This window comes from Prorops nasuta, unplaced genomic scaffold (assembly GCF_024137725.1).
Source record: "Prorops nasuta isolate Cenicafe-Biocafe unplaced genomic scaffold, Cenicafe_Pnas_1.2 PNAS00010, whole genome shotgun sequence".
NCBI lineage: Eukaryota > Metazoa > Arthropoda > Insecta > Hymenoptera > Bethylidae > Prorops > Prorops nasuta.
Genome location: NW_027116807.1, coordinates 6,198,729 through 6,223,443, shown reverse-complemented (window position 1 = coordinate 6,223,443; position 24,715 = coordinate 6,198,729). Strand labels below are relative to the sequence as shown.

The following is a 24,715-nucleotide window of genomic DNA, read 5'->3' as shown; positions in this document are numbered from 1 at the left end:
TAAGTTAAAAAATGGTTATATAAAAATACGAGTAATTTTTTTTTGTAATTAATACTTGTGTGATAAAAATACATGTTTTTGTACTGAAATCAGCATAATTATATGAGACTGCATAAAATCCCTCATAAAGATAATCTCTAAGGTGCTTGCTTTTAATTTTCGTTTCTGTCCTACTATTTTTAAATAAAATATATTTCATAATTAAGACGTGTCTTAAAGTAAGTTTTATAATGAAGACATATAATTTTTTAATTGGGATATATTTTTTGTTTTATTTTTATGTATTTGCCAAGCTTGCATTTAACGAGAATTTCGTAAATTTTTGTAATGTATGTTAAGAATGTTCAATCTTTAAATAATTTCCTTATACATCAATACAGTGACATTGAGGTGAAAATGTGTAGTAGTGTATACGAAGAATAATAGTATTATCCATCGGCATATTTAATCTTTCTTACGCTGATTTTGGTATCTATATACAGATATACATTCTCACTTCACTGTCACCGTTTCGTATGCACAGTCCCAATAGAAGGTCGTTACGTTGACCATGCTCGATCACTCTTCATTACTTCCCACACACACGTTTCATCTATACGAGCATTTTCATTATTACGCATGTAAAACCCATATATTTTCCTATTTCATCGTCTCTACCTTCTACGTGACTATTATTATTTGAATTTGAATCATGTATGATGTACCATTGATTCACTATTGTCATTGGGTGAGCATGAATTTTCTGATGCTGAATTTTTAAAAATGAATTTTCTGACATTTGAGACTCAATTGTAAATTAAGTAAAAGAAAAAAACATTGTTATTTGAAAAACTTTGTAAATATCATATAAAAATTATATATTTGATGAACAACAAATTTTAGAATTTTCGACTATTTCATCGTCATGTAAAATTAATTCATTAAAAAAATAAAAAACATTATTTTTAGCTGTCATCGTAATTGACGTTTTAATCACCACTGTAATCGCATCTTGAAAGTGCTCCAAAAATATTTATTGATCTTTGTTATATATCATTTGACATGATTTCATAAATTACTAGAAAAAACTTTATGAAAAAATTTGCACGAACTGTAATGATTTTTAAGCATCGATAAATAAATTTAACACTAGAAAGGTCACAGCCAATTATCAGACAAAGGAATATGACATTTTTCTGTACAAAAAAAACAAATTTTGTATATAAAACACCCGAATTTAATAAACGTAGTATCAATCGAATTTAAATTAAATGTTTGAGCCTTAGTGAGTCTTGCTATACCATCATTTCAAGTTTTCAAAACGAATGACAAAAATTTCCTACCCCACCTTTAAAATATCTTATCTCAGATACATTTTGACAATTTGAAACATCGATATACACGACCCACTAAGTCAATTTCAGATAACGCGTACCCTATTATTTATTTCATCATACCAAAACAAGTACATCTGCATTAAAAGAAATAAAAAATTATTATTCTCCTTTAAAAAACCTTACATTATATTAATAAATATCAAATTCACATCGAACAAAACTATCAACCATAAAAAATATAATTCTCCAGCTTTCTTGATTTTTTCTACAGCAGACACGTGGGATTTCTGAATAAAATGGTTCGGAGGGGGAGGGGGTGGAAACCATTGAAAACACGTACGTAGAAAAATACGAAATAAAAAATGTACTCACGGATGGGAGACGCGTCTATGTAGGCTTCTCATAGACATGGCTCTACTCTTGTTAATGCTGGACGCTTAAAGTTTGGACCGCTAGCACTTCTGTTGGGGATGATATGACGTCTTGAGAGTGCAATAGCTGCGACTGAAGTATCTGGCTTACCCGCAGTTATCACGGGTCTGGTGACTATTAAATACGTGAAAGGCCCCGATGTAACTAGCTCGCAAATCCTTCTTCTTTCTCTAGTTATATGTGTGTATCCTTGAGTTGTTGTTCATGGGGAGAATTAGTTATTAAAGAGGGCTTGAAAAAGGCTAAGCTGGCCAAAACGTGGCGATCTAGTCAACGTGCTAATAGATAGGCAAGCCATAGAACCAACCGCACCCCCATCGAGCTAAAACACTAATGCCCACAACTATTTTTTTCTTTTATTTATTCACCCTTCGACGTGGAGGGATGACACACATTCACAAACGCACACACTTATGATCCAACCTCCCTAATTCACGTGATTTTTCTAAACGTTAATGTTATCACTTAATATTTTATTTTAATTTTTTATAACTTTATCATTAATCGTTTATCATTTGTAAATTGAACCTTCTCCTTTCTTGCTCTTTCCTCTCTTGACTTCTCTGATTCACTGCTTCGGTTTTCTTCGTTTTTTTTTTTTTTTTTTTTTTATTAAGTTTCTTCCAGTTAACTTCCTTCTTCCCTTCGACCCTCCCCTTCTTCCTTTTCTCTGATAGATTCGAAGCTGTTTCCTATTGGTTGTTCAATTTCTTCTCAGCAATTTACGTTAATCGACTGTCTATTAGTTATGACGATACCGCCAATCTGTAAAAATAAAATTAGAAGCGCCTTTCAATTATTTTTGCATCCGAAATTGCTCTATGAAATGTAAAATTCAATTATTAATAACGGTGCATCGGTGAATATGTCAAATAGTGGTGGATATTATAGTAATTAATAAAATAACTTTATTAAAATTGTACGTGCATTTTAACGAGACTCTACGAAGCTCGTCACTATCGTTCGAAAAGATTCAATTTTACTCGTGAAAATATAGAAAAGAGAGTTGTTTGACTATGAGAAAAATTCAGATATTACATTATTTTTATAATTTAGTAGCTATCGCTATTTATTAAAGTTATAACTTTTTTTAATAATCTCGTTCGTTACGATCGATACTAAATTAGAGCAAATATGGTAATGCCAAGTGATACAATGAATTAACTCTAAACCTCTGGTTATGGCCACCCTTGCAGAAACCCCCTGTACGTTATTCGAAATTCAAACATTGTAAAATGCTCGGGTTAAATGGTGCTTAAAATAGTGCATTTACTCCCAAGCTTTTTCACCCCTTTTAAAAAAAAAAGTACTAACCACCCTTTATCAGAAAAAAACCACCCCCTACCGTTCTTAAAATCAATAATGTAACTCGGCAGAGTTTTCCATTTTCCTCCCTTAGACCTCTTCAACGCCCACCGGTGGGAAACAATGAAAATTACTCCTACAGTGTTTTCAAAAGCTTTTGAAGCCAGCTATACAAGTATTTTCAACAATATGTAACTTGAGAAATTCTCAAGGTCAAATAAATTCCATCACTAACAACCCCCTTTGAAAACTTTTCCATTTTTCAGTAAATCACACTTTCCAGGCATTTAAGTAGGTTTAAATAAATGTAAAAATTCTAAACGCAGCAATTGAAACATATATATATATATATATATATATATATATATACCTTATAATACAAGTGGATCCTCGATTAGGCGAAGACCCGGATTTCTCCAGCTAATAGTAATATTCCCCACTCCATGGTAGTCTCTCGTAATAAAATCTTCAACGCGTCTCAAAGTGTTCTTTCTCCTCCCTAGCTCCCATTTACGTTCGAGATAAAAATGTTACAATTTGATATTCCAGACCAATGGGGTGGCTCGTTACAAGATACACTCGTAGAAGACGAAACGCACTTATCATTGTCCCTCTGCGTGCATTTTATTCACCATACAAAACAAACGCTTGAATCTTCTGTCTTTCGAAGTTTGGCTATATCTTAATATCACAATAAACGATCTAAGTTTAAACCTTAAGCTTAGGAATCACAGTCGTAAATTGATACGGATTTTCGAGTTTGCTGCATGAGAATAGCAGGTGAATTCTCGTCTCCTTCACCGACCTCTTTTTATCTTCGCCAGCGTCGTCATCGTCGTCATCGGAGTCATCACAGTCATCGTCGTCGTCATCGACGTTATCGAATATCAAAAAATTCACCCTTAAAATTACACTCGAGTAGATCCGTGAAACGTTCCCTTTCAAGTAACTGGTCATACCTTATAAGCGTTGTTTCCGTTTACGTGCAAATTCCACTCAATTTTCCCGTTCGTCTCGTACGTTTAATCTTTAACTCGGACGGAGCGTATTTTTTATTGCTTTGATTGACTCCATGGGTGAAGTGGAAAATGAGGGACGAGCAGAGATTTTCATCGGGAGAGACAGATGGAAGAGGTCTTCATGAGGGGAAATGGAAGATGATAGAAATAGAGAGAGAGAGAGAGAGAGAGAGAAGGAGAAAGAAACAAAAAGAGTTTTATTTATCAATTTTTCTCTCGATAAATTAATCTTTAAAAGGGAGGATTTCCAGTGGTTAGAGGCAGTTAGGTAATTGGATGAAAATTCAGCTGGTAAGATCTACTCAACGAGCTTCGAAGCTCGTCCAAGATCAAAGAATAGATTTACTCAGGGTCTCACTGATGATCTCGCTGCACTTCGTGCCCTTTAAAATGACGATCTGTCGATTCTCGTTCCACGTGCACGAAACGTCCAAACGCGAATAACGATACGCGAGGCACGATAAACTGTCATCGAATGCCATCCTCGTGCCTTCCAATTTCACAAATGCGCTCGAAACCTGCGATTTCTCACTTTTCGAGCCGCAGCTTCTACATCGAAGTTTCAAGGTCACGAGAATCCTATACCGTCTTGTTAATGGAGAGACGAAGGGGAGACGCGAAGCAATGCAAGGGGGGTAACCCTGACTGTACAATTATCATAAGTACCACCATCTGACTTTCCTCACATTCCTCTCTTTCTTCAATTTCTCTTATCTCTTCCAAGCACGTCTGATGATTCCAGTATAATTGACTTTTTTACGATTTTCAATCAGCACTCTTATTATTATTATTTTCCCGATGATCTGGACGATGATTATCATGGACGATCACTGGGGGGAGTCTCCTCTCATTCGTGCAATCCAGTTCTATTATCTTTGTACAAACTCGATTGTCCAAGACAACATTGCAACTTTGTCGATTTTCTTCTTTTCTAAACCATCGAATGCGATCCTAACACCTTCACTGATACGAGTCGGAGGGGCCAAGTTTCGAGAACCACGTTGCAGTCGAACCTTGTCATATCGCGTTGAGTCTCACCTCCGATCATTTGCTAATTTGTTTTTTGCACTACAATGTATATATAACAACACTCTTCGATCGATATACATATGCATGAAAGATAGAAATGTTTGCTTCAACGTTAATCACCGCGAACTTGCACACGACACTTGCCAAATTTTATTCTTTCTTTATACGAGGGTGTCAATTTCTCTTGTAATTTGCTTAAGCTGTAATTAAGAGACATAATTCAATGAAGCTGAGGAAACTGCGAGTCGAGGAATTTCTGGTGAACACTTTCTGCACTGGAAATTGTATAACGCACGTTGGAAGTTACAGGCTGCAGGGATAACGTGGCTGACTGATTTCAATTTGCAAATATTCTGAAGTTTGTGCGTTGTTTGGTCATGGATCGTTGTAAGGAATATTATGAAAAATGTGTAAACAAATTTTTGTGGAAAAATTTTCATTTTAACTGACAAACCAATGAGCTGCACATTTTATTTTGTGTATCGTGCAAAAACTGCCTAAAAAGTATCGAAACTCACGAGTCAAAGGATTATTTTATTCTTCCAATAACACGACACTAACAATACGATATTTTTTAATTAAATGACAGAAATAGTTCAAACACAATGGAACTGAAAATCTTCTCATTCGTATTGCAAATCGAATAAATTTACATTTCTCATACACCATACATACCTATATGTATTATGTAACTCGAGCGTACTCTAGCTTCATTGGCTTTTATAACACGTTCTATTGCCACAGAATTATCACCCAGTGTATGGTTACAATTTGTAAGTCAAAAACTATGCATCACAAGGGAGAGAGGAATAATACCAGAGATCCCTTTAAATAATTTCCAAGTGTTAAAAATCAAAGTACTCTGTATATAAAATACTAAAAAACACGTTACGTTCATTCGACTGAATCCAAACTTTACAGAAATGATTTCTCATAAATAATAACATTCCCAAAAATCTTAATCGTCAAAAGAAAATCTTTTGTCATTTCAACAATGCAATCTTCCCTAAATCGAGTTATCTAACCTGATGAATATCAACAATATTAAAGGTTCAGTTGCACGAAAATTGTATCAGAGTCCCCCCGAGTCAGATTTGCATGTTTTGTTATGCTCCTGTCTGTAAAGGTTTCATCGATAGATATTTCAATAAAAAGACTAGCAAGCTGTCAGTGGCAGCTGCCTGATTTACAGTTTCTAGTGCATCGCACAATGCTTAATCTTGAGGAGAAAAGTGCAAGTCTCAGATGTAGCGCATCGATACCACACTAATACCGATACATGTGGAATCTAGGGCTCGGGGGTAGCATGTATTATACCGGTTCATGTGCAGAAAGTGTATTACGAGTGAAACAAACCAATGCTATAGGAGACTGATAGGGTGATATAAATATTTCGAGAACACATTAGCTCTTTCGCTCACCACTCGAAACTTAAATTTATTTGCTCTTGCACCATCACACGTTTTACTTAGCCAAACTTCAATACCCTCGACATGATTCTTTAAAAGCCTACTATTATATTCACCTTCTCGTTCCACTAGCCACCCCCCCACAACCAGGATTTCTACCCTCCGAACAAATTGGATTATCCAACTAACAGAGATATTTTTTTTGACTGAAAGGTACCGATTGCCCTCTCCCCACCCCCACCCTACCGATCATTTTCACACCCACACACACGTACATTTATAACAATTTCAAATGCCAGCCCAAACTCGTCGCTTATCACTTAAAATTGACAAGGAGATAAGAACAAAGAGAAATTAGGCAAGAAACGAGTTTAATCCTGAGAGGAGAGTAACACGCGCGAGGAACCAGTTGTCCTTATCGATTTTGAGTCGAGCTGCACGTAAAGGATGTTTGTTGGCTCCTTAAGAGGATTGTGAATCGAGGAGATTTTTTTTAAGCAGTCGATCGTTCGATCGATATCAACTGGCAAATTTCGGCTCGAGGATAATAAGTTACAGGAATTTTGCGACACACACTGGCAATGTCAGAATTTCTCGCGCGCGCGAACGTTTGGGTGCATGTGTGTGTGGGAGTATGCGCGCGCACACGTGTATGTGTGTTTTCGTTTATTTGCACGTGTGTTGTCAAACGTTTTGCTGCGGATTGATATGGGGAATTTTGAAAAACAGCTGATTTACGTGGCCGAGAGTTACTCCGAGATCGTGTTAAGCGGTTAACAGCTGACGTCACACTGGTGAACAGTTCTCTGCCGTTAAGTTGTTATTGCGAGAGAAGCACCACACGGCACGTTGACGACACGGAGACGGCCCGACGGCCTATACGCCTATATCAGATACTCCCTCCCTTAAAAGTTCTTTTAGCAAAACTCTCCACCGCCTGGTTCACCCTTGCCATCCTTGCCGTCCTTGCACTGCGCGCGCTACTCGATTTTGGCGCCGCATCTCGTCGCCCTCGCGAAACCATTAATCCATCTCTCTATATATATATATATATATATATATATATATGCATCCTCGACGCGCTCCCATCCTCCTCCTGCATCCTTTTAATTGCACTTAATTATGCAGAAATCCACCCTATACTCTCTTCCTTATCGATCGACGATTTTTCACCATTTTCCTTTTTTTCTAACGTTGCAAATAATTTCTTTTTTTAAATATGAAAAAAGATTGTTAAAGAATTTTTTTGTAATTTATAATACAAGGAGGAAATTTGTCCCTTTTTTAACCCTACAATGGCCTGAGAAAGGAAATTTTCATATTTTTCAAAGCTTCAAAATCGACTTAACGCTGCTTTTTCATTGGCTTTAATTATGCACGAGTACAAACCTAGTCATAATCTTCTGGAAATCATTCGATAGCGTCAAATGTTCTATAAATTTTATATTTTCTTTGATAAATCTGCTGAAGAATACTGTTAAAGATATAAGAGAGTTTGTTATCAATATATTTTTGTATTATTTTATAATGTGGTAATTTAATTATTAGAGATAATTTATTGCTCTTGCAAAATGCTGCATTGTTTCACATTGAATTTGTACGTATCTCTGTAAGCTCCAAAATCGACTTTCTGCATTCTTCTAATTGAACTTAATTATGCAGAAACGAACCTACCCACAATTTCCTGAAAAACACTTAACGGCGTCAAATCCTCTGCAAATGTTACATTTTCTCTTATAAAATTGCAAAATATACGTATTAATATGATATTGACTGATATTATAAACAAATTACTTTTTTTTTTCATTTACAGAAGCTTCAAAAGCAGCTTTCCCATCGTTTTTAATAATTTAAATTGCTTTAAATTTTAAAATGAAATTTATGGATCAAAAATAATAATTAACTCTTAAATGATGCTCGCATTAGCCATCGCTACAAGTTAACGATATTCAACGACATATTACTCGATTCCCCGTGCAGTAACAAAATTGCAGGTCCCAATGACGTCAAAATGACCGGATTACAGGTCATAATGACGTCAAAATTACCAATTTTGTTGCCGAGGTAACCAGCAGAGTGCCTAATTAATGATAACTAATGACAAATTATATTTTTGATTCTTAACAATATTTGTCATTAAAACAGAACGATAGCGATAATAAATGTTTTTGAGAGATAGAGAATCTCATTATTGTTGTCAGAGATTCTGTTCTGTTTTGCTGCCTATCTGCTATCAAGTTACTGACCAAATGCTATCTGAGAGATTGAGGCAAATTATATTTGCTTTCATGGAACTGACACCACGCGTTTCAATCTTAACAAATAAATATTTAGAAAATATAGAATTTTACAAAAATTAATATTTTCAATTTAAACATAAAGGTCAAGTTTAAATGCTTAAAAGTAGAGTATTATAGTATATCGAGCTGTACACAAGTTCAAATAAACATTTTTCACATCTCGATAACTCGCTGTTAAATCAATATGGTTTTTAAGATAATAAAAATCAAATAATTAAAAATTTCTGCATCGAATATTACTGTTATCTAAATTTATCAGAAAACGTATATAAGTAATCCAATCTCGTTTGTGAAATTTCCTGTATTTTAATATACCAGACTTTATGTCAGGTTCAATCCAATTATATTATGGAAAATCATCCAGTCTAGCATCACAAAGCAACTCGATTTTCACTACATCCACACCGTTGATCCTGAATAACGACAAAAATTGTTTACGCATTCGTTAATCGATTTTGCAGTATTTCAATTTTTACGTTCCATTGTCTCAAAAGCTATTAACTGTTGAATAAATTGTTATCATGTGAAAAACGTTTTTTAAAGCCTGCACAAGAAAAAAGTATAAAAAAATAAGAATTTTCGATTAAAACATTTCAGTGTAAAAAGTGTTTTATAAGAATTACAAACCTATAAAAAATATTCAAATAAAAATAAAATTTGTATATTCTTGGAACTTATTTCGAGAGCTTTCCAAAACCACTGTATACATAGTAACCCTGTGATCGATCCGACCCGACTCTAATCGACGGGAGATAAAGGTCTATAAAGGTTCTGTGTCTGGGTCATAATTTGATCCTGCCACAACAGACACGCGAAAAAAGTTAATAGACCTTCAATCGTATAAACATAGGATAAAAAACGGATTTATAGGTTTTTTTAGCGAAATCCTCCGTTTCTTTTATCCATCCGAGCTTTTCTTCCCAAACTTTCACAAAAATTGACTGTTCTCCTCCTTATACGATGTAAATTCTAGTAGCTTTTTTAGTGTCTGAGAACGCAAACAGATTTTTCTGGATTGTGAACACAGTTAACAATTCAAAAGCTGTGTGTGGACTGTTTTGAGCGACAGATTTATTTTTAACAAATTAAAACACGTATTTTTGCAATATTTAAATAATTAAAGCTGAGGTAGCTACTCAGATTTATCCTGAAAAGGGTACAGTTTTTTTTTAAATTACTATAAGATTTTATTTTGTTTCATTTGATTTTTTATCGATGTTTCTTACTACATAAGCGTGTTCCATTATTATATGTGTGGAATATTTATTTCAATTTATTTATAACCGTTTATTTTAAACAAGTCTCAAACTTTTTTTTCAATCCCTCAGATATACGATTCAGTAAAAGAGGTCCGATTTTCTAAGTAGACTTCTTTTCTTCTGAAATATGTTCATGTTCAAGTTCTCCGTTTGGCTTCTTACCAAATAGGTACATCAAAAAGAAAGTAAATATTCGTACAGCCGATAGTTAAAATCTATTACTGGTTACTTTATTAACATTCGTCCAGATCTCCCGAGTAAAAAAACTTTAAACTAAGATAACAGCAAAAGTTCTTATAAAATTAATCATTTTAATGCGCGCTCTTATAATACTACAAATGTGATAAAGATAAAAAGCTATTTGTAACATTATAAACCCTTTATTTTTATGAAATATAATTGTATAAAATTTATGAATTACATAAAATATAACAATGGTACAACATTATACGAATGTATTATTATAAAAATACAAAAATATATCTATATTGTAGAAATTGCAGTTTTCTATGACCTTTATAAAATATTTTATTTATTGTATAGTATCAGCAATACATAAAATAAAATAACAATGAGCGATAAGCGTTATTTTTATAAAGGTAAATTTACAATCTAGAACATCATCCTAAATTTACTACCGAGCATTTTTTGTCTTAATTTTTATATCATGATTTAACAATTCTGTTAAATATTCTCTAATTATAAAGGTAACACCATTCACCATAAATGCATTAATATCTCAGTTATAAACAAGTGGTACATAAATGAATTTTATATATTGATACATGATAATGCTGGGTAAGAGACTAAACCGTGCTAGCCTCAAAACAAGATAAGACGAAATTCTGTGGAGGAACACTTACATTACTGGAAAATGACTTATATTAGTCGAATCGAAAATTAATCACGAAGAATACAAAGAAAACTTTTCATTAAAAAATTAAGTTTTCTTTGAGGAAGGTTCTGCATATGCGGGCTGAAAAATCAATTGTCGAAGCTTTTCTCTTGGTCGAATATGATAGATTTATCTCGTTGCTTTGTTTTAATTATCAGTCAAATTTTTAGTTTTTTACAATTTATTTTTATTCATAGACTAAATATGACAACTTTATCATTTTTTTATTTAGAATCTCTTTTCTTATTTTTGGCTTGTTTACGATGTGGTACGAGTTAGCAATTTCCTTCCCGGTATAACATATCCCAAACCCAACATAACTAATATATTGAGCTATGATCCCATTACTTTAATAATAAAAATATACCCTTTCTCTAATCATTGATAGGACATTACAAAATTACAATCTCGAACGTAAAATTTCAATCTTTTTAGCAGCTCGTTTTTGCAACTCGGGAAGCTTCAATGCTAGACCCATGTTACCTTGAATTTTTACTTTTCCTTTTAAAAATGCTTGCTGTGGATTTAGTTTTCCAGAAATGAAATCAACAATATCATTATCACTAATTGTGAAAGTTACATCTGGTTTATCTTTTCCATTAAACTCTACTTTCCCCTTTCCATGTTTTGCGTTAACAACCCAATATCCTTCTGCCCCACCAGGTCCATCTATTACTTTAAACCCATAAATTGCTCTAGCTTTCTCTATTAAATTGTCTTCATCTTCCTGCATTGCAATCTCAAGAGTCTTAAAAAGTATATTTGCTTTAAAAATATCTGGATCATCTGATTTAGCCACATTTCTTCTGTTAATTGAATTTTTTGGGAAGCCCAAACTATATAGGGCAACTACTACAGCACCTCCTAAACCAATATTATGTTGCAGTGCAAGTCTTGCATCTGGAACTTGCCTTTTACCTGCTTCTCCACGTAACTGCCAACAAAGCTCTGTACACTGTGCTATTCCTGTAGCACCTAAGGGATGTCCTTTGGAAATTAAACCTCCACTTGGATTAATAACATATTTTCCACCATAAGTATTATCTCCTGCATCTACTAATTTTCCTCCATGCCCTGGAAGACAAAGTCCAAGAGCTTCATATGTAATAAGTTCGTTTGTTGAAAAACAATCGTGCAATTCCACAACATCAACATCTATCGGTTTATAGCTCGTTTTTGTAAAAACTTTTTCTGCAGCATTTTTAGTCATATCATAGCTAAAAAAAAAACCAGAATTTTAAAATATTAATATTCAGAGAGTATGATGTAAAAATAATTAAAATAAATTTTATAGACTAGAGCGTTTGCACAGTATAGAATTGAACAAGATTAGAAAAAGTATATATTTTCTATTTCAGATTTTATATAAAGAAAAGAGATGAAAAGAAAAACAGCTTTTCGAAAGTTCTAGCATAATAATGTATATAAATTATAATCTGAATTTTACAAATAAAAAACATTCAGGATCTCGAGCAGATTATTTATGTGTAAGATACTTATAGGCAATATAAAAATAATCTGGAAATATGTATAATTAGCATTTTAAATTAAAATTACATATGATTCTAATTTCTAATATTTCTATTGCAGATCAATTTTATCACATCTACAAATATTTTATAAACAAATTAAACCCTCCTGACTACCTGAGTGAATATTGCAAAAAGCCTCTACATTTAAATAATTAAGGCACATACCCTACTAATTTTATAGAACTTTCATCATTAAATGTTGATGGCAAATCAGTAGACATTTCCATTGCCAAAATCTCAACTGCTTGGTTCTGTAAACTATGTCTTTTAACAAACTCCTCGTCAGCCAAAATTGCAGCAGCAGCTCCATCAGAGGTAGGACAGCATTGGAGCTTTGTCAAGGGCCCAAATATTTGAGGAGAATTTAATATTTCATTAATACTATATTTAACTTTAAACTGAGAGTAAGGATTATTAATAGAGTGCAAATGATTCTTGTAAGCAATTTTTGCAAAATGCTCCGGTTTTGTTCCATATTTATTCATATGCTCAATACCAGCATTCCCAAATAATTGAGCCGCAATTGGGGCATGGGTTATTCCTAAAGATTACATTTAATTAGTTTGAGTACATGAAATCAATTACCATTTAATTTATACCTGATATATTCGCCATTATTTCAACATGTTTATCCATAGGATTTGTGCGATCATCAAATTTTGACATAAGTGAGCCTTTTTCCATCTTTTCAAATCCAAGAGCTAAAACACATCCATGTACATTTCCTTGAACCAAATTTTTGGCCAATAAAAGGGCAGATGCTCCAGTTGAACAATTATTATTCACATTGAATATTGGACAACCACTTAGACCAACTTCATATAAAGCCCTTTGACCACAAGTTGAATCACCATAAACATATCCTACACAAGCTGCTTCTATATTATTAAAAGAAATTTTAGCATCTTTCAATGCTTTCGTCACTGCTTCCTTTGCCATTTCAGGGTAATCTTTACTATCATTTCTTCCAGGTTTTTCAAAGTTGGTCATTCCAACACCCACAACATAAACCTTTTTACATTTAGAATTCTGCATGTTGAATAGATTTTTATAGTACCTTCTTGATTTTTAAGCAGTTTCGTTCACTTTTCAAACTTGGCGAAAAAAATAAAACCGCTTAAAACACTCTCTTTACTATTTTCGAGGCTGTATGTGTTAAAATTACACTTAGGGTACTTTAGACTTTGCTGTTCTTGATAAATGACGCAGCTCTTTTAGCTTGACCACAGCAGCACAGCCTGCACAAGCACAGCTCATCCAGCCAGCTGTTTCGCTTGTTTCCATCCAGCCAGAGCCAGATATCTGCTGAAAATTAAAAAGAGCCGACTGGTGGTCAATTTGACAAGTGCGGAGTGCGGACGAACTTTACTGCAAGATTTGTGCGCGTTTTTCCAACTAGGTGCGTGATGCACACGGGTGCACGTGTAGCATAGGATAGCCGATAGAGAGAGGTGGGGTGGGGGTCGTCTCCACACATACATTGCATACACAGCATACGATATATACTTGACTCGCATACTCACGTCTCACACTATTACAGTTCTCTTCTTCGTCGGGTTCGTCCCGACTCCCGAGACCGAGAACGACCATTCTCATAGCAGGCTATATATATTTGTAAGCCTTTTTGATTCCTTTAAGTGCTAGTCCCCTCAAGTATTTTGTTTCAGTCTGAATTAAAATGTGGTTACAAGATTGCGATGGCTTTGCAGAAATTTGCAGAGGATACTTTCCATATTATTTATTAATTATTTTTCCTATTTTCATAATGATTTCTCCTATGAATCCTGTTGCTGCTTCACATGAGTTTCCAGTTTACCGCATGAACCAATATGATTTACACGGAGTATCGCACGGTAATTTATCTAATTCAATTAAGTAAATATAATTTATGATTAACGAAATTTGGAAATTTTAATATATTTGACTTTTATGTAGGTTGCAGAAGTGCTCCTATTTCTTTAGAAGCAAAGTCTCTTACTGACTGGAGTACTTCTAGGCACTGTATTATTGCTGAAGCATTAGATCTTACACCAAGCATTTTTCAGTCAATTAAAAAAAAAGCAGGTGCTTTAATTATTTTATTACCTGAAAAGCTGAATGAGCTTAAACAAGAAGAGATAGAGGTTTCAACTTAATATTTCTATAATTATTTAAATTTTAAACAAGAAAAATTTATATTGATGAATAAAATTACTAATTTCAGCATATTATGACATTGGAAGAGAGTATGCTTTATGGAGGAGAAACAAACATACCAGTTTACTTTGCCGAGTGGAATTCAGATTTAAACAACATTTTAAATGACATCACAAATGGAGTAAATACCGATGATAAAACAGTATCTGCAACAAAAGCATTATTCAGCTCAATCTCTGCCAGTGGTTATCGGATTGTAGTTTCAAGTAAGCAAGCCAGTGCAAAATCTGATACTAAAGTTGCTACTCTACATGGTTGGCTTACTGGATCTGGAGCAGAAGAAAAACTACCAACTATTGCAATAGTTACTCATTATGACACTTCTGGTATTGCACCTGTAAGTATATTATAAATTAAAAAAATAACATGGTACCTTACTTAAACTTTATATTAAAGGAGCTTTCATTTGGAGCAAACAGCAATGCCTCTGGTGTGAGCATGTTATTAGAATTAGCTAGATTGTTTTCAATTTTATATTCTATGGGGAGATCAAGACCTCAATATAACCTAGTTTTCATTTTAACTGGTGCTGGGAAAATAAATTATCAAGGTAGTAAAAAATGGCTAGAAGACCAATTAGATGGATTAGAAGGATCTATAATTCAAGTAATACTGATTTGACTTTATTATTATTGGCATGCAGTAAGAAATATTTTTTACATGTATAATTAAACGATTTAATATTTGCAGGATGCAGCATATGTTATATGCCTTGACACAGTATCTGCTAGTAATAATCTTTATGTGCATGTTTCAAAACCTCCAAAAGAAAACTCATCTGGTGGCTTATTTTACAAAGAATTAAAAATGGTAGCAGAATCTTCTGAGATTATAACTGTTGAGGGTATACATAAGAAAATTAATTTAGCTGAAGAATCATTGGCATGGGAACATGAGAGATTTAGTATTCGAAGACTTCCAGCAGCAACATTATCTACATTGAAAAGTCATGAAAATTCAAGCAGGGCTACAATTGTAGACGTACTGAAAAATGGACAAGTAGATAGATTATATCAAAATACTAAAGTTATATCAGAAGCATTAGCCCGTCATATTTATAATTTAAGCTCCAGTCAAATCTTTTCTGAATCCTTGGTAATGTTTCATAAAATTACATTGTAAATATGCAAGTGCATGTTTCTTATTCATCATTTATTTAATATTATATTATTATAGGATGTATCAAAAGAATCACTTTCTTTATGGCTAAATTACTTATCAGCTCAACCAAGATCAGCATCATTATTAGCAGACAAACAAAACCTGTTAGTTAGCACTTTAAAAGAATCAATGTCCAAATATCTTGGAGATATAAAAATTACTCTTCACACACCTGATAAACGAGATCCAGAATTCGTATTTTACGATGTTACAAAGGCCATCTTATATGTATATAGGTAAATTGAAAACGTATTTAACACTAGGAGTGCCAAATTAGTCCAGTGAAATAAACAATTGTCGTTGGTAATTCTATCTTAAAATACAATAATGTTATACTCATTTTTTAATAAATATATTATTTGTTTTCAGCGTTAAACCAGCGATCTTCGATCTGTTCCTCACTATTGCTATAACTATTTATTTAGGTCTAATATACATCATCGTACATAATTTCCCTAAACTTTATTTTGTAGCAGCCAAACTTTCGATAAAAAATAAAGTATCTTAATTTTTTGTTTTATCTACTATACAGTATCTAATGAAATTGTATAAGATAGGAATTAAATTCATATTACCAAAAAATCTCTTTCTTACAAAATAAAAAATAAAGAATGTAAACACTTGTAAACTTTTTATAAATTCTAAAATATTACACTATATTTATATCATTTAAGATAATGCCATTATGAAAGAGTTTTATTCTAGTTAAAATATTAATTATATCTAATTTAGAAAAACTACAATAGCAGCTACATGCCCTATTATTACAATTATTAGTAAAATAAGCAGATCACGTAATATATTTCTATAAGATTAAGATATCTAACTTTTTATGCATATACAAAGCTCAATAGTATGAAATAAAATATGCATATTTTAAATCTATCAAGATTTTAAGCACTTCAAAACTTAACTAATATTATTATTAAGATATCTAGTTCAAGTTTTAAGTACTTAAGCTTCAAACTTCTCATATTATAGAAATCCTTTTGCAAATACGAATAGACATCTTTTTTCCACATGAAGATTTATTAGTTTAATTAGGAAAAGCTATTGTTACAAATCTTTTGTAAGAAAATTTATTTGAAATGTTAATATACTTAAATTGTATAGTATAAATATGCGTAGAAGAATAAATTATTTAATTATCCTCGAGATTCTATGAACATGTTGACTTCTGCCTTCTTGCAAGGCTTCTTCTAACAACTGAATTATATTTAATAAATTATTAGTATCTGTCTGTACCAAAATATGTTCAGTATCATCAACGTTTTCATTTTTAAAAGCTAAGTCTAGTGTTATTAGAGCTCCAGTCTGTTTTAGTAAACACCTTGATGCAATCTACAATTATAGTTTGCATTAAATAAAATAAATGAAGCATTTAAATATAAATAGCTATTTTTTAAATTAGAATACCTGCACTTCAAACCTCCATTCCATATTATAATATTCTAATACTTTAAAGCCTACATGAGGCAATAAATTTAAAATATCCTCTTTTTTATTACTATAAAGTTTACTTAATAATAATTCTTTTTCCTCAGTGAATCCTAGTGCTATTACAGAATCTTGGAAATCCTTTTTATTTAACTACAAAAAATTTAATGTTAGTAAATATTATTACTAAAGTGTAATAAACTTACTTTATATTTACAGCTTTCAAATAATAAATTAAGTAGACCTTCTGCAGAACTCTTCACTATTTCTGGGCTAACTTGTAACTTTTCTTTAAAACAGAAATGTTAAAAAAGTCAATAAATGCATTTTAAATATATGGTCTTTAATAAATTGAATAGAATTATCTTACGAGCTGCTGCAGTATAAAGTTTAGTGTTTGGTCCCTTTTGCAAATAATCCAATGCCAATTTGCAGAAGTCCTGTAATACTAAATATAAACTAATAAGAATATTTGTTTAAGTAAAGAATTAAATAGTGTAAATTCATTAGGATCTAAGTCTTATAACATAGATTTCACTGTATAATTTACTGACATTAATATTCTTTCTGAAAATGAATTGATATTGTAGAAATATTTAAATATTTTATTGTTATATCAAAACAATATTCAATTCAAATTACCTTAGCAAATTATTGATTTTAAAGTTGTAACTAATTTTATTTAAAAACCTATATATTTAAAACCTTTCGAATAAATTTGTAGATATTCTATAGACTGCCTCCTCAATATAAAATCAATCAATGGAAATAAACTAGATTAATTATTAAGCATAGGAGACTTACGCCTTTATTATTTTTTCAATTGAAACAAAACCTCACTTTTTTTAAATCAAAACTTAATTTAATTTCACTTATTAAGTGAATATCAAAGTTTAAAACATTTATTTACCATGTATATGAAAAGAACTGAGTTTTATTGATAAAAGAGGATTTGTAATAATCATTACCATATAATGGTTGTTCAACCAGTAGCTGTATATGTTTTCTATGATCAGCTCTTAAAGTTAATAACATATTGTTTAATTGAATAAACGAATAAAATATAATAATCTAAATTTACAACTTTATACTAAAAATAATTCTTAGCCAATCCTACACGATTCTAAGGTTGTAAAAGTGCGTTTCAAACTTATTCAACTCTCAATATAGTATATAGTCTCAATTCTCACACAATTGGAGTTCACTTTACACTCACAGCATAAAATTCGATCACTTCACGTTCATCACCACATCATATGTATATGTACAACACAACACATCGACGTCATCGGCGTACAACAATGACCGGCGTTCACTATACTATAGATAACGCAACACAAATTGTTGCATCCGTTGGCCCGCTCTATTGGACGTTTTCCGTCAAACTACAGAGAATACAGACGGCTAGTGATATTAAATCTGTTTGTTTCCCTAGGTTTTTTCATTTATCCAGTACAGAAACTACATTCAATTTTTAATTTACAGCTAATAATAAGTCTTTTAAATACTTTAATAAGTAGTTACAAATATCATATTTTATTATAAAAAAATTTAATTGCCAGAAAACCTAAATGCTTTTAACAAACATAAAAAGTTAGCTTGTTTACATATTAAATGTTACATTATTTTGCAATCAATAATACTTAATTATTTGCTTCATTAACTTTTAACATTGCTACTTCTGTGTATTTACGAGCTTTTTTATCAAACAATGACTTATTGGAATAATATTCTTCTGCAATTTCTACCATAAGTGGATCATCAGGATTAGGATTGAGTAACAACAATTGCACAGCACTCAATAGATTTTGTAAACTTATAGTAGGTTTCCACCCTCCTTTGGGAGGCATTTTTAAAAGATTCATACATATCCGCCCATTAGTGTCAATATTTGGATGATATATAGGTGTCAAAAATTTCAGCCCAGGTGGTTCAAAAGGATATCGATCAGGTATTTTTATTTCTACTTGAAATGTCCCTCCATTATAAGGGCTATTGTTTGGTCCAATAATAGTAGCTAACAGAGTATCCATATTATCATTCTTAGAACAGCAACTAATTCCTTCTTTCGAACCTTTAATTAGCTCTGTTAGTTCCCTTTTTAATCTAGATGATTTTTGCATTTTGCAAATGGAAAACCTGCAAATGTATAATTATAATAAAATAATTTCAATTAATATTTAAGCCTAATTAATTTATGATAACGATTTTGACAAAACACTGCTTTAATTTTAGTTTAGGTGTTATCTTAAGAATATTCTTTTTATTTTATAAATTTCGAAAAAAGGATCTATTCAGATTAAATCTCACCTTTTCTATTCCTAGCGATCAAAACAAATGTTAATAAGAGGATTGACGAAAATATTCGTACCCTAGAGAATTGTGAACTACAATCCAATCTCTACAAATTATCCGTTTACATGAGCTGCTAAAACTTACCGACTGACCGTTTTGACGGTTTAACTTAAATTGCATAGGTGAATATGGATGAACGCACACATTTCCGTACACGTATGTAGTACACACAGATTTGAAGTATTTCAATTTTAAAAACTAGCGCTAACACACTTCACCTCATTTCCCCTTCTCAAGCTGTTTACAACTAGTGATGATTGAGGAACTGAAGGTTTGGTTAGTTTATTATTTATGTATGTATGTGTTTGTGTTGGAGGATTTCCCTATATAAGTATCGTCATAACTGGTAAATCTTTATTTGTAGGTAGTGAAAAGTGAAATTCAAGTGAAATTCTTCTACCAATTTACTGAATTTTATAAGAATAAGAATCGAAAGTATCATCGTTGTGGAACATCATGGACAACCATAACAAGCGACACTGTCATATTAGTAAGAAGTAGCATTTGTTTTCAATTTCAATTTGAAATGATTGAATAATTTCTGACTCGATGAAAGAGCGCGTAAGGGCCATGCGGGTCGGAAGCCGGAATCAGCCGGAAACTACGGGCCGGCAGCAGCCGGCGCGGCTTAACTTTATGTGGAAGCAGCCATTTTGTTCTTGAAAAGAGCCGCGACGTGGCGGCCTGCCTGCCAGCCACTCTTAGAAACCAGTTGCCTCGTTTACAACAATGAAAAGCTGTAAGTAACTAAAATAATTGTGTACTTTTATGCACAATCAATAGCAATCTTTAAATACTCTTTTATTCTTTTTATTCTACATTTATTTCCATATACTCACCTCGTCAATAACGTATTATAACGATCTCTGAATTCTTTCACGTGGCGTGGTTTCTTCTTTAGCCATCTAAAAATTTGTATGGTCGAGATCATCCATTCATTGCTCCTTCTTGCGTACGAAACTACTCTTCACTCCTAAAAACAGTATTTAAATTTTCATTTGGCATATTTATTTTCAGGTTCTCTATTAATTATAGGAGCGATCGTCGCTTCTGTAAATTTAGCGGTTATAGCTGAATCGCCATCGTCGACCAGTGCTTATTTGTCTTCGAACGATAAAGCCCGATTGAAGAAGATCCTCGAGCCAGGCCTTGAATTAAAGGATCTTTCTGCTGTTTATTATGCTGTTTATGGTTACAAATTGATCGGGGAGCCTATCCCGAGTGCAAAGGTAAATTATCTTCTAAAAAGAAGTACAAATTATTTGAGAGGCAGTATGTTGGCTTTATTATGATGATAAAAGTTCCTGTTTGATCAACAATGATCTTTCGATTAGTCTTTCTGATAATAATGTAAATGAACTCTGTTCTTTTTTTTACTATACCAAAATCAGTAAATTTAATTGTCAATATTTGTGCAGGAAATATGTAAATATATTACAACAGAGATTGGGGATGGCAAATCTGCCACTTTGGAGACTATATTTTATGCAGCATCTACATGGAAGGAATTAGAAGTTTGCCAAACTAATACATTACCAATCTCTACAGTCTCGAAGGTAAGTCACTATTTTTCTTCTATGGATACTTATCAATAGTCATCCTCTTGTATTTATATGCAATTAATTTGTTTCTTTTTTGTCCTTTTTTTGAACTAGACTTTGACACAAATCGTAGAGAAGGATACGTCTGCAATTTCAGATTTATATTATGCTGTAAGCTCATTAATAGCTTTAACACAAAAAATATCTGATAGTACGATAGGAAAGCTAGTCAAAACTCTACAAGCAGCCATTAGGAAAGAAGATAGTTTGTGGAAGTAAGTAAGATATGCAAAATGATCTTGATATATAAATCAGTTAATGTATTTCTTAGTGTAAATTTAAATAATGATTTACCAATGATTAGCCTTGGATACACATTTCACATTGCCTCTGATCTTGGTTCGGCCGGTTCGTTCGCCCTAAGCTCTATCGAAGATGCCGTAATTCAAGCGGACGAAGTAGACGGGCAACATTTGCAATTTGAAGGAGGGCTATCAGTGACGAGTAAGCCTTTTTTCATTTTACATATATATTTATATACATGTTCATTTACTCACCAATATGATGTAATTATTTTTTAACTTTCGTTCTTCTGAATGTTTTCTTGAGGAAAAGTCATATTTCTGATATTCTATTACATATCTTTGTTGATATTAAATTGTTGTAGGATATATTAAAACAAAGAAACTATAATTTGTAGGTTTTATCATAAATGGGATATTTAAATTATCAACCTCCTTGAACAAGAAACCACCTCTGACTTCGCAGCAAGTCGTTAAGTTTGCAAATTATTTGTTATCGCGACGATCGGTGCAACTTCCCAAAGGAGTTGTAAGCTTGTTATCTGCTGTCGAAACTCTGGCAGTGAATAGTTTTGAGAAACCAGTCTGCATTATGTTAGCACCTGGTGGAAATATTGTTTCCAACAAGCAGCCACTGATTACTCTAAAAGTTTGCGATATTCTGGGTAAACCACTTCCGAACCCGCCTAAGGTAATCCTTAACACCGCTACAAGAATGGGAGATGATGTTGTCATTTTAAAAAAGAAAAACTTTCAAGCTTCTGGGTCTGACAAGTAGGTATCATTTTACCGTAAGATAAATAATTGATTGTTAAATTTTACCCCAATTAACTTTACCAGATCAAATTAGATTATTATTGATTTGGTTATACCTTGGGGAATAATATTAGTTGAGATAATTCTCTTGCTATCTTTCAAATATGGATAGCCTAAAATTTCAACAAACAAACTCTTTAGTTTACCTAATAATAGTTTAGTATTGTAACTATTATTGTTATTCTTTCATTGCAGTACCTTATTCACCATTAATTTCATGGAAAACAAACCTGATTGGGGATTTTATAAAGTCTCAGTATCAGCAGGATCAGTGTCAAATGAATTAACAATCAACGTTTTATCTGAAATAAGCGTGGATCATTTGGAAATAGGGACGGGCGATGCCGATCAGACCACGCAGCCGAAGCTTACACGGTAAAGAATGGGGCAAAATAAGCTTTCGGTATACGGATGAATAGATCCTTCAAGCTTAATCTTTGAGTCCTGGCTGTTTTATTATGTATTTACATTGATCGTTACAGGGTAACCTTTCCCAACAAGTTGTCAGAAATTATAGAAGCTGATTCCCAGCAAAAACTGGTAATTAGATTTTCATTAAAAGATGCTATTAGCAAGAAAACTGTCAGAGTTCATCAAGCTTTTGTAAGGCTTTCATCAGCATCTGACGCCAAAGTGCAGGATCGCGAAATTATATTCGTTGCCGAACCAGATGCATCAAATTTGTACAAGTTTGATCTGGTAAGTAGTCTATCGCGTTTTGTATGATAGAAAACCACATAAAAGTGGGAGATACTTATATTAAATTACAGTTCACTAAACTTTCCATTATTTTTGCAGCCCGTTGGAGCTGGAGCTGTGAACTTTGATCACCGAAGCGGAAATTACAACGTGGAATTAATTATTGGAGATACAAGACTGAGCAATCCTTTTCAATGGCACATTTCAACAGTAAACCTAAAATTCCCTGAGTCATCTGTTGGTGATACGACGGATAAAAATATGTCGCATAAGCAGAAGCCAAATATATACAAGACAAAACAGGAAATAAAGGTACTTTTATGCAGTTAGTTACTTTCAATCTTTATCAACAGCCAATGCTCGTTAATGACAGAAAAAGCAATTCAAATTCTGGTCATCTCCAAAACATTGGCATAAAAATAAGATCTCATTGGAGAACTTACAGAATTTTCTGTAAATTCGATTCAGAATACCAATTATGATCGACATATTTCATCTTATTTTATTTTTCTTTAAATTTACATCGTTGATGAGGGATTCTCCGATATTCATGATTTTCTTCTTTGTTATCAGCATATGTTTAGACAGCCGGAAAAACGTCCACCTGCTTTTGTCTCCAATTTATTCACCGGACTTTGTTTATCTCCTGTTTTATTATTACTCATACTGTGGATAAAACTAGAAGTCAATATTTCTAATTTTCCTTTCTCGGCAAGCGCGGTGCTGTTTCACGTAGGACTTGGAAGTGAGTATACTTTTAATAGAAGTTAAAAAATAATAAGATAAGCCCAATGCTTGACAGATGACAATACACGTTGTTATATACTGTTTTCAATTGGGCGAAAAGTAACATGTGGATTTTTCGCAGATGTAAGATTTTACAAAACAATTACATTTGTAGCCCGATATTCACTACACTTTAATAGAAAAAGAATTTCTTAAATTTACTTTTCGACCACTTATTTGTTTTTAACTAAAACTTCTTTGTTTTCCTTACAGGTATTTTCGTCCTATTTGGAATCTTTTGGCTACAGTTGAATATGTTTGTCACTCTCAGGTATCTTCTTGGAATTGGAGTCGTTACTTTCCTCGCAGGCAATAAGTTATTGTCACAGATCGCTCAAAGATACAAAAGTTTACGAGATAGATCATGATGGTTTATGTGAGACTATCAAATTCGTAAGACACCGCATTAAAAGTGCACGCTTATAACACTATTAAAAAGATATGATTAATAGTAGTTATGGTGCTCTCTTTATTATCTTTTTTAAAGTGTTGTATAGATAAAAAAGTGGAAAGGATAATACTTACAAGTAGTATCCTGTACTGAGCATTAAAAATAAAAGTCTTTTATACATACAAATAAATGAAAAGAGATAATTATGATTGAGGAGATTTGTAAAACTTGTTCATACAACATTCCATTCTGTTTATCTAATGTATTGGTTAGCTTGTAGCATCAATATTTAATCGTTTTAGTACTTTTTGATTGGCTCTGGTAAAAGAATGATAAAATATTCGTGGATTTAAAATATACGAATGCGTGATTATGAGCCTGTAGCCTGCAAAATTGTGAATTAAGAACAAGTGTGGACAACGACGACGGCAATGATGCTGATGGTGATAATAAAAATGAAAAGAGAGATTGTTTTTTTTTATTGTTAATTGTTTCCTATGCAAGAGGTCCCCCTTCCCATCTAAACCGACGTCAA

At 32.6% G+C, this 24,715-nt stretch overlaps 6 protein-coding genes across 10 annotated transcripts in view; 2 read left to right on the top strand and 4 right to left on the bottom strand.

The window, feature by feature from the left end:
- Ih (hyperpolarization activated cyclic nucleotide gated potassium channel Ih) overlaps window positions 1–6,675 on the bottom strand; it is a 69,091-nt gene extending 62,416 nt beyond the window's left edge. For all 4 annotated transcript variants that reach the window (XM_066733373.1, XM_066733374.1, XM_066733375.1 and 1 more), the window contains exons 1-3: window positions 6,458–6,675; window positions 3,424–5,301; window positions 1,689–2,513 (exon numbers count right to left, since the gene is read on the bottom strand). In XM_066733373.1, coding sequence (XP_066589470.1) covers window positions 1,689–1,726 — 38 coding nt within the window. In that variant the 5' untranslated portion in view covers window positions 1,727–2,513; window positions 3,424–5,301; window positions 6,458–6,675. The remainder of the gene's footprint in view (window positions 1–1,688; window positions 2,514–3,423; window positions 5,302–6,457) is intronic.
- Window positions 6,676–10,437: 3,762 nt separating this feature from the next.
- On the bottom strand, window positions 10,438–13,752 carry ScpX (Sterol carrier protein X-related thiolase). Its single transcript, XM_066733161.1, has 3 exons — window positions 13,096–13,752; window positions 12,662–13,037; window positions 10,438–12,181 (listed from the first exon to the last, which is right to left on the bottom strand). The coding sequence occupies exons 1-3, from the start codon at window positions 13,529–13,531 to the stop codon at window positions 11,365–11,367; spliced, it is 1,629 nt and encodes a 542-aa protein (XP_066589258.1). The 5' UTR covers window positions 13,532–13,752; the 3' UTR covers window positions 10,438–11,364.
- Window positions 13,753–14,037: 285 nt separating this feature from the next.
- LOC136777091 (BOS complex subunit NCLN) lies at window positions 14,038–16,530 on the top strand. The gene is made up of 7 exons (XM_066733160.1): window positions 14,038–14,349; window positions 14,432–14,619; window positions 14,700–15,029; window positions 15,089–15,298; window positions 15,383–15,787; window positions 15,869–16,089; window positions 16,223–16,530. The coding sequence occupies exons 1-7, from the start codon at window positions 14,175–14,177 to the stop codon at window positions 16,359–16,361; spliced, it is 1,668 nt and encodes a 555-aa protein (XP_066589257.1). The 5' UTR covers window positions 14,038–14,174; the 3' UTR covers window positions 16,362–16,530.
- Window positions 16,531–16,780: 250 nt separating this feature from the next.
- Window positions 16,781–18,936, bottom strand: LOC136777093 (COMM domain-containing protein 2). 2 transcript variants are annotated; one of them, XM_066733163.1, is made up of 5 exons: window positions 18,201–18,306; window positions 17,661–17,738; window positions 17,497–17,579; window positions 17,270–17,443; window positions 16,781–17,194 (listed from the first exon to the last, which is right to left on the bottom strand). In XM_066733163.1, the coding sequence occupies exons 1-5, from the start codon at window positions 18,259–18,261 to the stop codon at window positions 16,991–16,993; spliced, it is 600 nt and encodes a 199-aa protein (XP_066589260.1). In that variant the 5' UTR covers window positions 18,262–18,306; the 3' UTR covers window positions 16,781–16,990. The 2 variants fall into 2 exon arrangements, with proteins under 2 accessions (XP_066589260.1, XP_066589259.1); XM_066733162.1 differs by having other exon boundaries at window positions 16,810–17,194; window positions 18,259–18,936.
- Window positions 18,934–19,413, bottom strand: LOC136777120 (ubiquitin-conjugating enzyme E2 T-like). The gene has a single exon (XM_066733192.1). It carries the CDS (start codon window positions 19,411–19,413, stop codon window positions 18,934–18,936), a length of 480 nt encoding a protein of 159 aa, XP_066589289.1.
- A 209-nt stretch (window positions 19,414–19,622) lies between these two features.
- OstDelta (oligosaccharide transferase delta subunit) lies at window positions 19,623–24,648 on the top strand. Its single transcript, XM_066733159.1, has 11 exons — window positions 19,623–20,384; window positions 20,663–20,874; window positions 21,064–21,201; window positions 21,301–21,461; window positions 21,551–21,690; window positions 21,887–22,262; window positions 22,500–22,679; window positions 22,787–23,003; window positions 23,103–23,315; window positions 23,577–23,748; window positions 24,003–24,648. Exons 1-11 carry the CDS (start codon window positions 20,375–20,377, stop codon window positions 24,155–24,157), a joined length of 1,974 nt encoding a protein of 657 aa, XP_066589256.1. The 5' UTR covers window positions 19,623–20,374; the 3' UTR covers window positions 24,158–24,648.
- Window positions 24,649–24,715: the final 67 nt, after the last annotated feature.

What these genes read in the sequence shown, in the direction of transcription:
- LOC136777120 (XM_066733192.1), bottom strand. Translation starts at nt 19,413, where the DNA reads ATGCAAAAATCATCTAGATTAAAAAGGGAACTAACAGAGCTAATTAAA.
- OstDelta (XM_066733159.1), top strand. An exon ending in CAATCTCTACAGTCTCGAAG is followed by an intron (nt 21,202 to 21,300) that starts GTAAGTCACTAT and finishes TTTTTGAACTAG; the next exon opens with ACTTTGACACAAATCGTAGA. An exon ending in AGACAAAACAGGAAATAAAG is followed by an intron (nt 23,316 to 23,576) that starts GTACTTTTATGC and finishes CTTTGTTATCAG; the next exon opens with CATATGTTTAGACAGCCGGA.
- ScpX (XM_066733161.1), bottom strand. Translation starts at nt 13,531, where the DNA reads ATGCAGAATTCTAAATGTAAAAAGGTTTATGTTGTGGGTGTTGGAATG. An exon ending in AATAATGGCGAATATATCAG is followed by an intron (nt 13,038 to 13,095) that starts GTATAAATTAAA and finishes TGTAATCTTTAG; the next exon opens with GAATAACCCATGCCCCAATT. An exon ending in AGTTCTATAAAATTAGTAGG is followed by an intron (nt 12,182 to 12,661) that starts GTATGTGCCTTA and finishes TTTTTTTTTTAG; the next exon opens with CTATGATATGACTAAAAATG.
- LOC136777091 (XM_066733160.1), top strand. Translation starts at nt 14,175, where the DNA reads ATGTGGTTACAAGATTGCGATGGCTTTGCAGAAATTTGCAGAGGATAC. An exon ending in TTTACACGGAGTATCGCACG is followed by an intron (nt 14,350 to 14,431) that starts GTAATTTATCTA and finishes ACTTTTATGTAG; the next exon opens with GTTGCAGAAGTGCTCCTATT. An exon ending in TAGAAGGATCTATAATTCAA is followed by an intron (nt 15,299 to 15,382) that starts GTAATACTGATT and finishes TAATATTTGCAG; the next exon opens with GATGCAGCATATGTTATATG.
- LOC136777093 (XM_066733162.1), bottom strand. Translation starts at nt 18,325, where the DNA reads ATGTTATTAACTTTAAGAGCTGATCATAGAAAACATATACAGCTACTG. An exon ending in GGTTGAACAACCATTATATG is followed by an intron (nt 17,739 to 18,258) that starts GTAATGATTATT and finishes GTTTATATTTAG; the next exon opens with TATTACAGGACTTCTGCAAA. An exon ending in ACTTTATACTGCAGCAGCTC is followed by an intron (nt 17,580 to 17,660) that starts GTAAGATAATTC and finishes TCTGTTTTAAAG; the next exon opens with AAAAGTTACAAGTTAGCCCA.